General features: G+C 43.1%; 2 protein-coding genes across 2 annotated transcripts; one reads left to right on the forward strand and one right to left on the reverse strand.

Annotated features, from left to right (window-relative positions):
- Nucleotides 1-325: 325 nt before the first annotated feature.
- On the reverse strand, nucleotides 326-2,635 carry LOC122008266 (U-box domain-containing protein 30-like). Its single transcript, XM_042563945.1, has one exon. It carries the CDS (start codon nucleotides 2,104-2,106, stop codon nucleotides 745-747), a length of 1,362 nt encoding a protein of 453 aa, XP_042419879.1. The 5' UTR covers nucleotides 2,107-2,635; the 3' UTR covers nucleotides 326-744.
- Nucleotides 2,636-7,073: 4,438 nt separating this feature from the next.
- Nucleotides 7,074-9,513, forward strand: LOC122011795 (L-gulonolactone oxidase 2-like). Its single transcript, XM_042568180.1, has 4 exons — nucleotides 7,074-7,799; nucleotides 8,150-8,405; nucleotides 8,500-8,673; nucleotides 8,780-9,513. Exons 1-4 carry the CDS (start codon nucleotides 7,086-7,088, stop codon nucleotides 9,448-9,450), a joined length of 1,815 nt encoding a protein of 604 aa, XP_042424114.1. The 5' UTR covers nucleotides 7,074-7,085; the 3' UTR covers nucleotides 9,451-9,513.
- Nucleotides 9,514-14,855: the final 5,342 nt, after the last annotated feature.

The following is a 14,855-nucleotide window of genomic DNA, read 5'->3' on the forward strand; positions in this document are numbered from 1 at the left end:
GCCTTGGACTTAAAAGCAGGACTGGACCGGCGTGCACTGTGGCATAAGCTAACATTATTAGCATGCACCCTTCGATTCAATCTCCTTTCCTTTCATTCACCACTGCAATCATACACCAAACTCTCATCTCAAATCCAACCGCATTTGTCGGCTTTCCCGTCGACCGTTCCACCATGCCGTTGTCATTGGTTTCATTATTATCTTCAGCAAAATTATGGTGAAAGTCGCTAAAATTTACCATCTTCGAAGAATATGCATCAATTAATGTAATGAACATTTAGGGTGCAAGGGTGGTGATGCCATTGTTGTAGAATGATTCACTTGATGAAACAGAATGAAGTTGTTAATTTCTAGCAGTTTAAATTAACAATTACAGAAAGAATATTACAATCTCTCCCCAAACCCACGTTCTGAAAATTAATCACTACAATCACAGGTAACAATGATACCTGGTAACCGAGACTGACCAACTTAATGAGACAACATCTATATCACTGAGCATTGGATCCGAGCTTTGCTCTTATGTACATATGCTTTCTTCTTGTTGCAAGAATGAGATCTACAAGTATACACACTGTACATCTGAGAAGAAGCAATATGTCGGCCATTGTTCTTTCCAGTACATCTACCTCTTTGCTTCCATTAGCAATTAATGTAGCCGGTCCAACTCAAAAATTAAGCATCGCCAGAGATTCATCAAGTTCTAGAAACAAATTGAAAGCATTGTACCATGGTCATCTTCTGTTATTGAATTGTCCTGGTTAGCTTGCATTTTGACATGAAGAGGGTAGTGGTATAATTGAGGCTACAGAGCTTCAATAGATAGGCAGCCCTCTGTTTTAGCTCTGCATCGTAACCACTCTGGATGACAAACAATAGCTTCGCACCCAGACCGGCTTCTATGGCAAGTGAAGCACATACATCAGGGGCAAGGTTAATGATGTTCCACAATATAGACACCCCATGTCGCGTACAAGCTTCAGATGTCATCAGAAGCTTCACGGCAATTGGAATGGTTTGAGGGCAATTCTTCAATGCCATTTGGCCTTCTCCAGTTGCAGAGAGATTATCCAATATGTGCAAAGCTGGTTCCAAGCAATCAGGGAGCAGATTTGGCAGTCGCTCCACGAGCTGAGGTACGGCTCCGATGCTGACAATTAAGCTCCGGACATGCTCGTGGAAGGAGACTGATTTGAGCAAGCTAAGCCCCGCCGCAATGCCGTTTGGATGTCGTTCATCCTTCGCCAATCTCAACAGCGCCACCAAAAGACTGGGGCTTGATACAAGCTCTGACCGGAAGCTCTTCTCCCCCATCAGCATTTCGATGAACTTGGTACAATTGATCTTAGTATCGATCGTTCCTTCATTTAGCATGCCCGCAACGATCGAAATCTTCGCAGGCTGCATCAGATTAGTCTTCGCATCGGTTCCCAACCTAATATTTACAAGAATGGCGATCACCTCGGAGCCAACGGCGTGGGAAGTGAATGGGCCAAGGAGAGAAGAAAGATGCGTGACGCCGCCGGAGTCCGCTACTGTCTTTTCAACCGAAGGTTGGTCGAGGATGAGCTTTAGAAGGTCTTTGAGAGCCTGAACTCGGGCCTGCCCCTTGGCCTTCTTCAGGCTTTGGACGAGCCCGGCGGCGCGGCCTTGGACATCCTCGGATCTCTTCTTCGAGAGCAGGTGCCTCTGCGAGAACCAAGCAAGGATCAACTGGCGGAGGGTGTGATTGGGAGTGACATCGTCGTCCCAGAGTTCCTGCATGGTGGTGGGGCAGTTGAGGTGCCCGAGCGAGATCCACTTGAGGATGTGGGCGCGCTCGTAAGTCTGACCGGTGCAGAGTGTCACAGGATCCACCATGGGCTCGAGTGAGATGGGGCAGATAAACACCGAGGGCACGTCCTCTCCCACCGCCGAGTCGAGTTCATCGACCATCTTCTTGAGGTCGAACTTCTCCGCTGCTGTCACCAAGGTTCCGTCTTTCTCTGCCAAGAGGCCTCCGCCGCTGCGGCCACCAAGGATCCCATCTTTAACGGCAGTCTGCAGATCTACGACCTGCCCGCGGCCCTCCAGCCTCCACTGACCCTGCTGCCGGTACTGCGGCATCCTTGATGGTCAAGAACTCAGCTATGCGTCACAAGACTCGACCTTTGGTCCAGAAAAAAGAGAAAAAACCGGAGGAAGCGAAGATGCGGAGAGAGGACTGGAGTTGAGAGCTCCCTTTTGATCTCCTCTAGGCGACGTCGATCCCTGCTCTTGAGATGCGGCTACCTCGTTTCCAGTCAAAAGGAAGCAAATCGTTATTATAACAAACACAATATGCACCTAAGCTCGATCCATCTCTGCACCAGTGACAAAGCCTTAGCACGGTATCACTCCCCTCTTCCTCATAGGCTTCACAAAAGATTCGGGGGAAAAGGCAAAATAATGAGCGACCTAACGGCCCGTATCGAGAGAGGAGATCTAATCCAAACTAATTAAACCTCCCCGCCTCCACGCTACATGAAAAATGACTGAGATCAGAGAACGTCAGAACGATAACAACTCGACTAGAGACTTGAGGATTAGCATGCACTAGAAAACCGCGAGGAAGGCCAGGAACGGTGACAGAAACAGGTACAGGATCTTTCGTCGATAATGCAAGATCTACGGCTACTCGGGAGGCATGTAGGCATTCTCTGGTCAGTGGTCACGAGGTACAGGCTCGAACAGTAAGAAGGAGACTACACGTCAAATAAACAACAAAACAAGGCGAATAATCTCTCCCTTGCTGAATAAAAAGGGAAAAATTTATCGAAACACCGACCATCTGTGAATTTTAACTAAATTAAAATCATATAAAATTAATTTTAATTTATTTATCGAGATATCTTGAATAGATAGCTGCTAGATTATTTAAAAGATATTATTTCTTTTTGCCGATTTTGAGTTCTAACCGAGTCTGAGTGGATAATGGAGTCAGCCGAATCTTTCGAGTGTCGAGTCGGAAAGCAGAGTTGTCCAAATACATACGGAGTGTAGCTACCGAGTAGTTCAATCTGGAAGCTTACACTCCCGAGTACTTCAATCAGGAAGCAAAGACTTTGAGTGCTACGCTAAGTCGGGAAGTAGTGTCATCGAGATCGCCAAGGGACATTAGGTCTGTGTTCAACATAGTTTTCTTGAAACTAATTTATCTCACCTTTGGTTGTACTTTGAAATTCTTTCAGGTCCTCCGTTTCTCATAATACAATAGTACTTCGTGATCACCACTAAATATTGATGGATTATGATAAACTGAGATTGTATCCGACTACTATTGCAAATAAATATGTCGAGCCAGTACATGGTAAAGAGGAAAAAATGGGAAAATGAAGATGGAAGTTTTTTCTTGAGGGTTTGCTATAAGTTCTCTCTTTTCTCTCTACTAATGACCTCTTCCTTATAAGGATCTTAGCCTTTGGCAATAGTAAATGGCCGAATAAGGTCAAGGTCATCGGTTTCAATCCGATGAAATTAATCTCAATTAATTCTTCCATTTTTTACATTTGAGCAGTAGTAAAAAATATGATAAAATATTGATTCATTCATTTGGATAAATTTTGTCACGATCGATCTAGTATTCGACATGTATAAATTGTGTTCACACATTAATCAATTTGATTCAGTGTGATATAAATCCTAGATTTACACATTTTCCGTATAACTACATAGATTTTTTTATATATATTTATTAATATCATGCATGTACAACAATATAATTCAATAAACTTATGATGAGATTTCTAATAAGAAACTAAAATCCCGTTGATAATAAAATCTCCTACTTACCCCTGTTTTCATTCATATTTCTACTATGCACATTATCATATGTGAGACAAAAAAAAAATATATATATATATATATATATATATATATATATATATTTTTTTTGAAAACTAATTTTTATAAAACTAAATCTTTCTTAAAAAGTTGACTTTTATAAAATATATATACAAATCTAGTTTTGAAAATTTTATTTTCCAAATTTAGTTTTGGAAATTATATTTGTAATTTGAATTTTATAAATTTGGCTTTGTTAATCTTATTTTTGTAAAATAAGTATATTTGAAAATTAATCTTTAAAAATTATTTTTAATTTATTTCTAAAAAAACAAGTAGATAAAGTTTGAATTCTACAAAGTTAGTAAGTTATTTTTTAAAATTAGCTAATTTTTTCAAACTTAACTATTTTTGAAAAAGCTAAAAGATAAAATTTAAAGTAAATTTTCTACTTGAAACTCCCCCAAGTCAATCTGACTTTAGTTCGGATTCTCAATTTCAATTTTTTTTCTTTCACTTAACTATTTATTTTTATCTATTCTATATTCTTTTTTGATAAATGTCAAGGGGGAGGATTAGGTGGGATTTAAGTTAGTTAACAAACAAAATACAAAATATCAAATCCTAAACCCTAACCTAAAAAACCATCTTAATTGATTACTTACTTTTTGCATATTTTTTCACTAACTTAATTCAGGTTGTCATTGCATCAAAAAGGGAAAGATTATTAGTGCGGTTAATACTAACGGTCTAACTCAGGTTGTCATTGCATCAAAAAGTGAGAGATTGTTTGTACAGTTAGTACTAAGGTTTAACTCAGGTTTTGATGAATGACAAAATAGGTTAAGTTAGTTTCATTGTGATCTAACACTTTAACTAAGTGTGCAGGAGAAGCCTAGACTGGTCGAAGGGCTGACCGGATGTCTGACACGAAGTCCAGCTAAGTCGACGAGCTGACCTGATAGCTGGCACGAAATCCAGCTAGGTCAATGGGTCGACCTGATAGCTGGCACGAATTTCAGACTAGTCGACAGGCTAACCGAATATCTGGCACGAAGTCCAGCTAGGTCGACGGGCTAACCTGATAGCTGGCACGAAGTCCAGACGAGTCGACGGGCTGACCGAACGTCTGGCAGGTAAGTTAAGATAAGTCACTGGAGGGGAGTGACTTGGTGAGGACGCATTCCCGGTTAGGGAACTTAGGCACTGATCCAACTTAGAACCATTTTGAAAATCTAAGTTGAGATTTTTTACTAGATTTCGGTCTCGGTGAGACAGAATCTAATTACTATTCTTTTATTATATTGTGCTAACTTCTATTTTGCAGGGTAGTTTAACTATTAGTTTACCTCGGACTAACTCTTTCTTGTAGGACAAGGACTTTTTGGAGAAAGGTAGTCCAGGCGCCTCGAAGATAAATTCTATCCTCAATAGCTTGGAGCACGCTGATTGGTCCGACGACGTCACGGTCCAGGCGCCCTGAAGGGATCCGAGTGCCCAAAACATCCTATATAAGGAGGGTGAGCCTTGGAGCAAAGAATAACAACGACATCTGCTCTACTGCGCTGTGCTCCTGCGAAGCTCCTCCGACAACGTGCCGCCAAGAGTTTTTCTTTACTTTATTTTGTTGTCAGTATTTGTTTTTTTTAAAGTTCGTATACTTGTATTTGTAATCTTTTGCGAACTGCTAGTGAATTACCCAACGAAAGCACTCAACGAGTGCGGACCTTGGAGTAGAAGTCGATGAAGGCTCCGAACCAAGTAAAACTGGTTCTTTTTAGGGTTATTCTTTTACTTTTCCGCTGTGCACTCGACTATGAATTTTTTGATCGATATTCACCCCCCCCCCCCTCTATTGACTTTCACGATCCAACAATTGGTATCAGAGCTCGGACTGCCAGAAGGTTTAACCGTCGACTGTGCACAAAAGCTATGGTCTGATTGAGCCATGTGAGTACAATATTGACCTCGAACAAAGAAAGTGGGGGCTCTTATGTTTCAATCAAGAGGACCAGACATTAGACAGGAAGTCCCAGTTGCGGCTAGGCAAGGAAGTCCTAGTAGGTCAGGTGGACCGAGGGGCAGGAAGACCTAGTGGGTCGAGGATCGGACGTGGAAAGTCTGTGGTCCTTTGTTTGAGGGGGGATTGTTGGGGTTACAAGGTCCACATTGAAAACACAAGAGAAAGATCATGGATTTATAAGAAAAAAGATATTTCCATTGAAATGAAGCTTTTTGGGTAGAGCCCAAGAGCAAAACCATGAGAATTTAAGTCTAAAGTGGACAATATCATACAATTATGGAAATATCTAAATTATTTTTGATCCAACATATACACGCCATGGAACTTTCCTTTGCCTAAAGGAGGGCAGTCGTACATCTTCCACTATCCGACATATTCTGATACCTGATATTCTGTAACTCCTTATCATTACGGAGATTACGAGGAGTGGTATCTGTTGGTTAGGTACATATATCTGCATTACTGTTCTAGTGTTCATCCTTTTTCGTATTTATTATCGATTCTGACTTGAATGTCGGAGTGTGTACGCTAGGGACCCCTCGCTGTTCTTGCTCTAACGTTCCCCTTGACTCTGCCTGTGGTGTGCATAGGTCTGCAATTCCTAGCTCCGGGTCTATAATTTTTAACTCCCAGCTCTTCCTTTGTCAATATTCTCATCTTGTCATTAGTCATCTATCTACTCAGCTTCTGAACAGAATCAATAAATATTGGGAACTTATTTAATTACTATGTAAATGTTTTTTAAAAATATTTTAGGAGAATTATTAGCCATTTGATTTAGGTAATACTTATATGTTTAAATTCAATTATAATTTCAATTAAGTACCAAAATATACATCTAATTCTTAAAAAAAAGTACAAGGATTAGTTGACTGTAACTGTTTTAAAACTGTCGTACCGGAGACGAATAAAAAAATACTCCAAATAGTAATAACATTACATTATGGAATACCACCATTCCTCTAATGTTATGCGCCATAATTTGCATTTCTTGTCGAACAAACAATTAAGTCCCCCAAAATGGGATAGAGCTAAAACTGAACGGCGAGATAGGCTCCAACAACGCATGTGTAATCTGACGCGGTTTTCGTCAAAGGCAAGCATGACTTTCAAATGTAGCCTGGAACAATCAAGAACAGCAGCAGCAAGCCATCAACGTAAGACAGCGGCGGCTCACGTGGAGTTTATTTATAGGGAAGGAACTGCAAACATGAGAAGATGAGCTTCGGCCTTGCCGCCTGGGCCAGTGTCAATTACAAGCATGAGTACTGCTCCGTCCCTTCCCCTGCAATTCTCCACCCTCCCTGCCCTGTTTCACCTCCTAATGCTCCACCTCCTCCTGGTCGTCCAAGGCTCGCCTCCGGGGCCGGTCGTCTTGTGCCAGTCCGGAAACACTAACTGTACCCTCACAAACGCCTACGGCGCCTTTCCCGATCGCAGCACCTGCCACGTCACCGCCGTCTCCTACCCTTCCACAGAGGAGGAGCTCCTGCGCGCCGTCTCTGACGCCGCCGTCAAGAGGCATCGCGTGAAGGTGGTGACCGTGTACTCCCACAGCATCCCGAAGCTGTCGTGCCCTGCCGGCCCCGACGGGCGGCCGGGCCTCCTCATCAGCACCCAGCGGCTCAACCGGACGGTGAGCACCGACGCGTACGGAGCGAGGATGACGTTCGAGGCAGGGATCACGCTTCGGTCTCTCCTCGACGCGGCGGCGGCCCGCGGGATGGCGCTGCCGCACTCTCCGTACTGGGAAGGGGTGACGCTGGGCGGCCTGCTGAGCACCGGCTCCCACGGCAGCTCGGCGGTCGGCAAGGGATCGGCGGTGCACGAGTACGTGGTGGGGATGAGGCTGGTGGTCCCCAGTGCTGTCCCATCGGCGGATGGATACTACGCCAAGATCGTGAGCCTTGGCGAGCATCATCCTGATCTCTTGGCCGCCAAGGTTTCTCTCGGCGTTCTCGGAGTTATTTCTCAGGTTCTCAATTAAACTAATATTAGTTATATATATTCTATATATATATATATATATTTTTTTGCATACATAAAACATGGCAATCTCCAATGCAATGGATCGATCCCCAGTTTTATCGATTATTAATTAATCACTTCGATACGTCATGCGTAATGAGAGCACGGTCCTACTAGATATCCAAAAATAAAATAGCGTGTAACTTTTATTTGCCCTTGTCTTTAAAATTTCCATGTATACAATGTCGTCAAGCTTTGCATTCATATAAGTAGAATTTCGTGTATACATGTAGTGCAAATACAACATTAACTGTATGTTAATATTCATTTATGACAATTAATTAACTTTAAACTCAGGTGACCCTCCAATTAGAACCGATGTTCAAGCGGTCCGTCACCAACAGGGTCGTCAGCGACGCAACGTTCGAGCAATCCATCTCGTCCTTCGCCGCCACGACGCCCTACGGCGACATCATCTGGTATCCTTCTCAGGCCATCGTCGTCTACCGAGACGACTTCAAACTCCCCGTCACCGCCAAGGGAAAGGGCAGAAATGATTTTATAGGCTTTCGACCTCAGCCCACCTTCTTCATCGCCTCCGCTCGTGCCGCAGGTCATGTCGACGCACAATATCTAATCACAATTCTACCTAACTAATTATCTAATTTATTCGTAATTATTAATTAACTTTACTAAATAAATAGCAGAAAAATTAGCGGAAGTAACAGAAGACGCAAATATCAAATGCGTGCTGTCCAAGCTACAAGTACAGACTCTCATTTCGCTCGGAATGGGCTTCAAAAACAACGGCGGCGGCGGCGGCTTGCTTGGATTCACCGGTTATCCGGTCATCGGAAACCAAAGCGACATGCAAAGCTCCGGCATGCATTAATTAATTAATTTTGACTAACGAATCTTATAGTTCATTAATTATGGTTTTCAACTTAATTAGCAATCCTTAATTAATTTAAGGGAAATTCTAAACAGGTTCGTGCTTGCGGAGCGCTGAGGATGGCCTTGTCACGGCCTGCGGATGGGACCCGCGGTTCAAGGGACTCTTCTACCACCAGACCGCCGTGAGCATCCCTTTCGCCAACATCACCGACTTCGTCGCCGACGTGAAGAAGCTCCGCGACGCCAACTCCGGCGCGCTCTGCGGCCCCGACCTCTACTTTGGTTTCCTCATGCGCTTCGTCCGCAACTCCACGGCCTATCTCGGCAAGACGGAGGACGCTGTCGACGTCGACATCACCTACTACCGCGCCAGAGACCCGCGGCAGGCCCGGCTGCATGAGGAGGTGCTGGAGGAGATCGAGCAGATGGCGCTGTTCAAGTACCGCGGGTTGCCGCACTGGGGGAAGAACAGAAACGTGGGGTTCATCGGGATGAAGGACAAATTGGGAGCGAGGTTGCAGAAGTTCTTGAGGGTGATGCGCAGGTACGATGGCGAGGGGTTGTTCTCCTCGGAGTGGACGGATGCGGTGCTGGGACTACGAGGGAAGGAGGTTGTGGTGGAAGGCAACGGTTGTGCGCTGGAAGGCCTTTGCATTTGCTCCTGCGACGAGCACTGCGCGCCGGAGCAGGGTTACTATTGTGGAGAAGGCCAAGTGTACCGTCAGGCTCGCGTTTGCCGAAAAATCACCGAAGACAGCGGTTAATGTGATCGCCGGTTAATTAACTTGGTCTGCTCATTGAAAAATTTGTAAAGGTTATTGCTCGTTTTCTCATTCTTTTTTAAGCTAGAGAATTAATACCTAATACATCGATCGATAACGTAAACAGAGAGAGAGAAGCACCCGCCAAGACGGAACATGATTTTTGTTCCTGGCATTTTAAAACTACAGTAGGCGACCAGAAAAATAATTATTGTCTACAAATTGTTATATCAGCTTAATCCTCCATGAGTAATTCTTGCATTCGAAGGCAATCTATCTAAGTAATACTCCAACTCAATAATACGTCCCATTTGGATCGAGTTCCAAGTACAAAAAGCTCTGGATGCCAGAAGGGCGGGCCCACATTGGATTAGTGGTTATTTCGAAGCTGGCATTTTTAATTTATTTCTAATTTAACATGGAGTCCGAATTATGTAAGAATATGCATGGTGAAATTTGGACTTCTCTGCCTTTCTTCAGCAGTTGGCCTTGTGTTTGAGCGAGTTCGATCCAAAAAAATAAAAATGATTGCTTAGGGAGAAGGTAAGATCTCTTTTGAGATTTTTAAAATGTAAAGGATTTTTTTTAGTGTTTTCTCTAATATTTTGCAAAGTTTTGCATTTCTAATCATTAATGAAAGTTATGGCGAAATTAACTGATAGCTTATGCATCACTGTAAAATTTAGTCCATCCCTAATCACTTACCATGTGCTACAAACTAAATCCATGATTTATTTTTTTTACATGACCTAGGGATGACAATTGGACATCGACTTTGTCTAATTGAGAAATTCCTATTCCCCACTCCATAGGAATTAAGGGGGTGTTTGGTTCTTTCCTACGAATAGAAATCGGAATGAGAATCATAGTATTATGGAATAGAAATGTGTATAAACATGGATATCACTCTTAAAAGTAATGTTTGGTTAGTTGAATATTTTCTATCAGAATAAATTAAAATTTTCTTTTTTACCCTAAAGGAAAATAAGATAAAAAATTAGATGTGAGAGAAAGTTGAATGTGAGAAAAAAATGATGAGAGAGAAAGTGTAATGGAAAAGAATGAAGAAAGAAAATGAGGAAAGAGAGTGTGATGGGAGAGACCATGATGACAAAAGATGAGAGAAAAAAATATAATGAGAGAGAATGAAGAGAGAGACAGTGTAATGAGAAAAAATGAGGAGAGAGTGTGTGATGGGAGAGATTGAGGAGAGAGAAAGTATGATGAGAGTGAAAGTGTGATGAAAAAAAATAGGGAAACGAATGTGATGGGAGAGATTGAGGAGAGAAAGTATGATGAGAGAGAAAGAGTGTTGAGAAAAAAAAGGAGAGAGTGATGGGAGAGATTGAGGAGAGAGAAAGAGTGATGAGATAGAAAGCATGACAAGAGAGAAAGTGTGATGAGAAAAAAAAAATGTGTGATGGAAGATATTAAGGAGAGAGAAAGTGTGATAAGAGAGAAAATATAATGAGAAAAAAGAGGAAAGAAAGTGTGATAAGAGAAATTAAGGAGAGAGAAAGTGAGTGATAAAATAAGGAGAGAGAAAGTATGATAAGAGAGAAAAGGAGAGAGAAAGTGATATGAGAGAAAAATTAAATAAATATATTTCGATATTTAATATTAAGGGGAAAATTTTTAGTTTTGGGTCAAGGTATTTTTGGAATAAGGAAATATTTTAATTGTTGAAAATAGAGTAATAACTCATTAAAGGGGGGAGAAATGGGAATAAGTCATTACCCAATTATAAGGATTCATTCCCCTATTTGTATTTTCATTTCTATAATCCAAATATCAACAATGACAATCAATGATTGTTATTCTCATTCCCCACTCTTATTCCCCTAAACCAAACGCCCCATAAATTCTTCTCCCCATCCCCTTCCCCACTTCAAATACTCATTCACTTGAAAAAAAAATCAATATTAATGATCCTGTCCGGAATCTGAGTCAGATGAAGACCAGATGAGGTGTCCTTGGCGTTGACAGAGAAGAGACTATGATGTTGCGATCATGCAGGCTTCGGCGGATAGACCCCCACGTGGCCTAAAAGGACTATTGAGCCTGAGCTGGCGATACTAGCACTCTGCACACACTTAGATAAGCGCACGGAATGTTAGAGATCAAGAACTAGGGAAAATGCCCCCGGAGCAGGCCCTCCGACGTTCAAGTCAGATACTTTTCCCCAGAAGAATAGTGCACGAGGGAAAAAGAAAAGTAGACAAATGTGCGAGTGAAAGTACCTACGCAAGGGAGAGGACGCCCCTTTTTATATGACAGTGCGTACATTCTGGAGACTGACCCCTGTCAGAGGGTGTCAGGTGTCAGGACTTGTCGAGTAGTGGAGGGCACGTGATATTCTCCAATAGACTGGAGGAAGGTTCTGCTTGCAGATGACCCCAACCGCTAGAATATTCTTTGACATGCAGCAGATATTCTCTGACAGGTTGTTACGATTCCTTGACCTGTTGTCGCGTAGCGCCTTCTATCCCGCCCGGGTGCAATCGAAACAGCCTGGGCGGTCTGCTAAGTGCTGATGAACAGACTGGATGGACGGAAGGGCGCGACCAGAATCCCTTTTTGTCGGCCTTTATGATTTAGACCCGACTGAGAATAACAAGTCTACTTACATAGGCTAGCTTGAGAACACTCGATCGGTAAAGCCAGGTCGGGCTTTGCCCTGATCATGCGTCCTGTCGTCGATTCGGTTTCCTGACCGGTAAAACCCACCCTGGCTTTATACGCCGAATGGCACCAGGTGGTCCCACTCTATACATTAACGGCCACACCCTTTAACCTCTGACTGCTACGTCCCCTTGATTTCTGACCGCCACATCCCCTTGACCTCTGACTACCACGTCCCCCCAACTCCTGACTTTTGGACCCTACCATTATGTACTGTATCACAAGTCTCCCCTCCAAGTCTAGTCGAAAGAAGCTCAGGTCTGACTGACTAGACTCATACTTTGGTTTCGCTTGGCCTTGTCCTTGCGACTTTAACTACTGCTCCTTTTTCCCAAGTCTTCGGTCGTTTACCCCCTTCTCAAATGCTACGTCCTTTCCTAAATGTCTGTGCCACTACGTCAGTTCCCAGATCTTTGGATAAGTAACTTGTTCTTGAATGTAACACGGTTCCCCATATGTTATTGTATGCTTCGAGGCTGGCTCTTCACATCTTTCCCTTTAAAAAGGGCTAACTCCTCTTATGCCCTTATGTTTTTCTAGCTAACTTCTGCATACCATGGAATCCATCATGGAGCCTGATGAGGTGTCACCTTTACGTCAACAGCTTACTCATTTGACTCAGTTACTCGTCTAGAAGAATGAGGCCCTATTCGAGATGACACAAAGCAGGGACCTGCAGACTTCCCTTCGTCAAGAAATGGAAGAACTTTGGCTAGCCGCTAAGTCCAGGACTTGAGCTGAGGCGGCCTTGAAACATAAGGCTTATTCATACCTAGAGAGCCAGACCCACTTTATTGCTTATTTGAAGGTAAAATATGATGATTCCCTGACCTTTTTCCAAGAAGAAAGTTGGATAAAATATGAAACTATTACCTAACAAGTAACAACATCGCACCATTCAGTGTATCAAGGCAGAGCTGACCCACGTACGAGCCCAGTTAGGGCGGGCAGGCTAGGCAGGTCGATCTTGCCTAAGGTGTCGACCTAACACTGCTAATTGAAAAGGGAGTTAGGACTACTTATACTCTCAGCGTGATAATATGCACTCCGAGGGATGCCATTCAAACTTTATCAAATAAACGACAATCAGACTAGGTTGTGGGTCTCTGTTCATGTCTTTCTCTTGTGTTTTCCTATCTTCCTTAGTACTTCTCCTTTTTTGTAAACCAATGAATTGTTGAATATGAGAATATGCTTACTTGTAGTTTGTGTTGAGGCAAGAGTCAGAAAGCCCGATCGAGAGATCGTTAGTCGTGAGAGCATGCTCACTTATAACTCGCACTAGGACGAGAGTTTGGAGGTATGAGAGCAAACTCACTTATAACTCGCACTGGGGCAAGAGTCTGGAGGTGTGAGAGCAAGTTCACTTATAACTCACATTGGGGCGAGAGTCTGGAGGTGTGAAAGGTGCATAATGGTAGGGTCCGGAAGTCAGGAGTCAAGGGGACGTGGTAGTGAGAGGTCAATGGGATGTGACAGTCAGAAGTCAAGGGGACGTGATAGTCAGAAATCAAGGGGATGTGGTAGTTAGAAGTTAAGGGGGCGTGGCAGTTAATGTACAGAGTGGGACCACCCGGTGTCATCCAACGTATAAAGCCAGGGCGGGGTCTACCGGTCAGGAAATCTGATCAGTGACAGGGCGCGTGATCAGGGTGAAGCCCGACCTAGCTTTACCGATCGGGTGTTCTCAAGCTAGCCTATGTAAACAGACTTGTTATTCTCGGTCCAGTCTAAATCATAAAGGCCGACAGAAAGGGATTCTGGTCACACCCTTCCATCCATCCAGCCTGTTCATCAGCATTTAGCAGATCGACCCGGGTTGTTTCGATTGCACCCAGGTGAGATAGAAGGCACTACGCGACAATAGGTCAGGGAATCGTAACCACCTGTCAGAGAATATCTGCTGCATGCTAAGGAATATTCTAGCGGTTGGGGTCATCTGCAAGCAGAACCTTCCTCCAGTCTATAGGAGAAGACCACGTGTCCTCCACCACTCGACAAGTCCTGATACCCTCTGACAGGGGTCAGTATCCAGAAGGTACGCACTGTCATATAAAAAGGGATGTCCTCTCCCTTGCGTAGGTACGCTCACTCGCACACTTGTCTACTTTTCTTCTTCTCTCGTAGACTGTTCTTCTGGGGAAAAAGTACCTGACTTGAGCGTCGGAGGGTCTGCTCCGGGGACTTTTTCCCTGGTTCTTGGTCTCTAACGTTCCATGTGCTTGTCTGAGTATGTGCAGAGTGCTAGTACCGCCGACTCAGGCTCAATAGTCCTTTAAGACCACGTGGGGGTCTGTCTGCCTAAGCCCGCACGACTGCAACATCACAGTCTCTTCTCTGTCAACGCCAGCGACACCTCATCCGATCTTCATCTGATTTAAATTCCGGACAGGTCAATTAATATACAAATTTAATGACATATAAATACTAATATTAATTAAATAATACATATATAATAACATTAATCATTTATCATTTAATAAATAAAATTTTAAATTTTATTATTATTATTATTATCAGGACATATTCAGAATGAAGATAGCATCTACATACCTATTTCGTTCAACTACATAGATTTAAAAAATCTTCAAATCTGAACTCATACACGGACTCTCCGAATCCATCCCATTTTAGGTTTTTCCAATGGAGCCCCTAATGGAGTGTACCTTGAGGTGAGCATAATTATCTAGTATTAGGATTGTAAAACTTCATCCGACCTAATTTAA

This window comes from Zingiber officinale, chromosome 8A (genome assembly GCF_018446385.1).
Source record: "Zingiber officinale cultivar Zhangliang chromosome 8A, Zo_v1.1, whole genome shotgun sequence".
Classification (NCBI taxonomy): domain Eukaryota; kingdom Viridiplantae; phylum Streptophyta; class Magnoliopsida; order Zingiberales; family Zingiberaceae; genus Zingiber; species Zingiber officinale.

Excerpts from the sequence above, each read along its gene's own strand:
- LOC122008266 (XM_042563945.1), bottom strand. The coding sequence starts at position 2,106 with ATGCCGCAGTACCGGCAGCAGGGTCAGTGGAGGCTGGAGGGCCGCGGG.
- LOC122011795 (XM_042568180.1), top strand. The coding sequence starts at position 7,086 with ATGAGTACTGCTCCGTCCCTTCCCCTGCAATTCTCCACCCTCCCTGCC. Across the intron at positions 7,800-8,149 it reads TTCTCGGAGTTATTTCTCAG|GTGACCCTCCAATTAGAACC; the intron begins GTTCTCAATTAA and ends CTTTAAACTCAG. Across the intron at positions 8,406-8,499 it reads CGCCTCCGCTCGTGCCGCAG|AAAAATTAGCGGAAGTAACA; the intron begins GTCATGTCGACG and ends AATAAATAGCAG.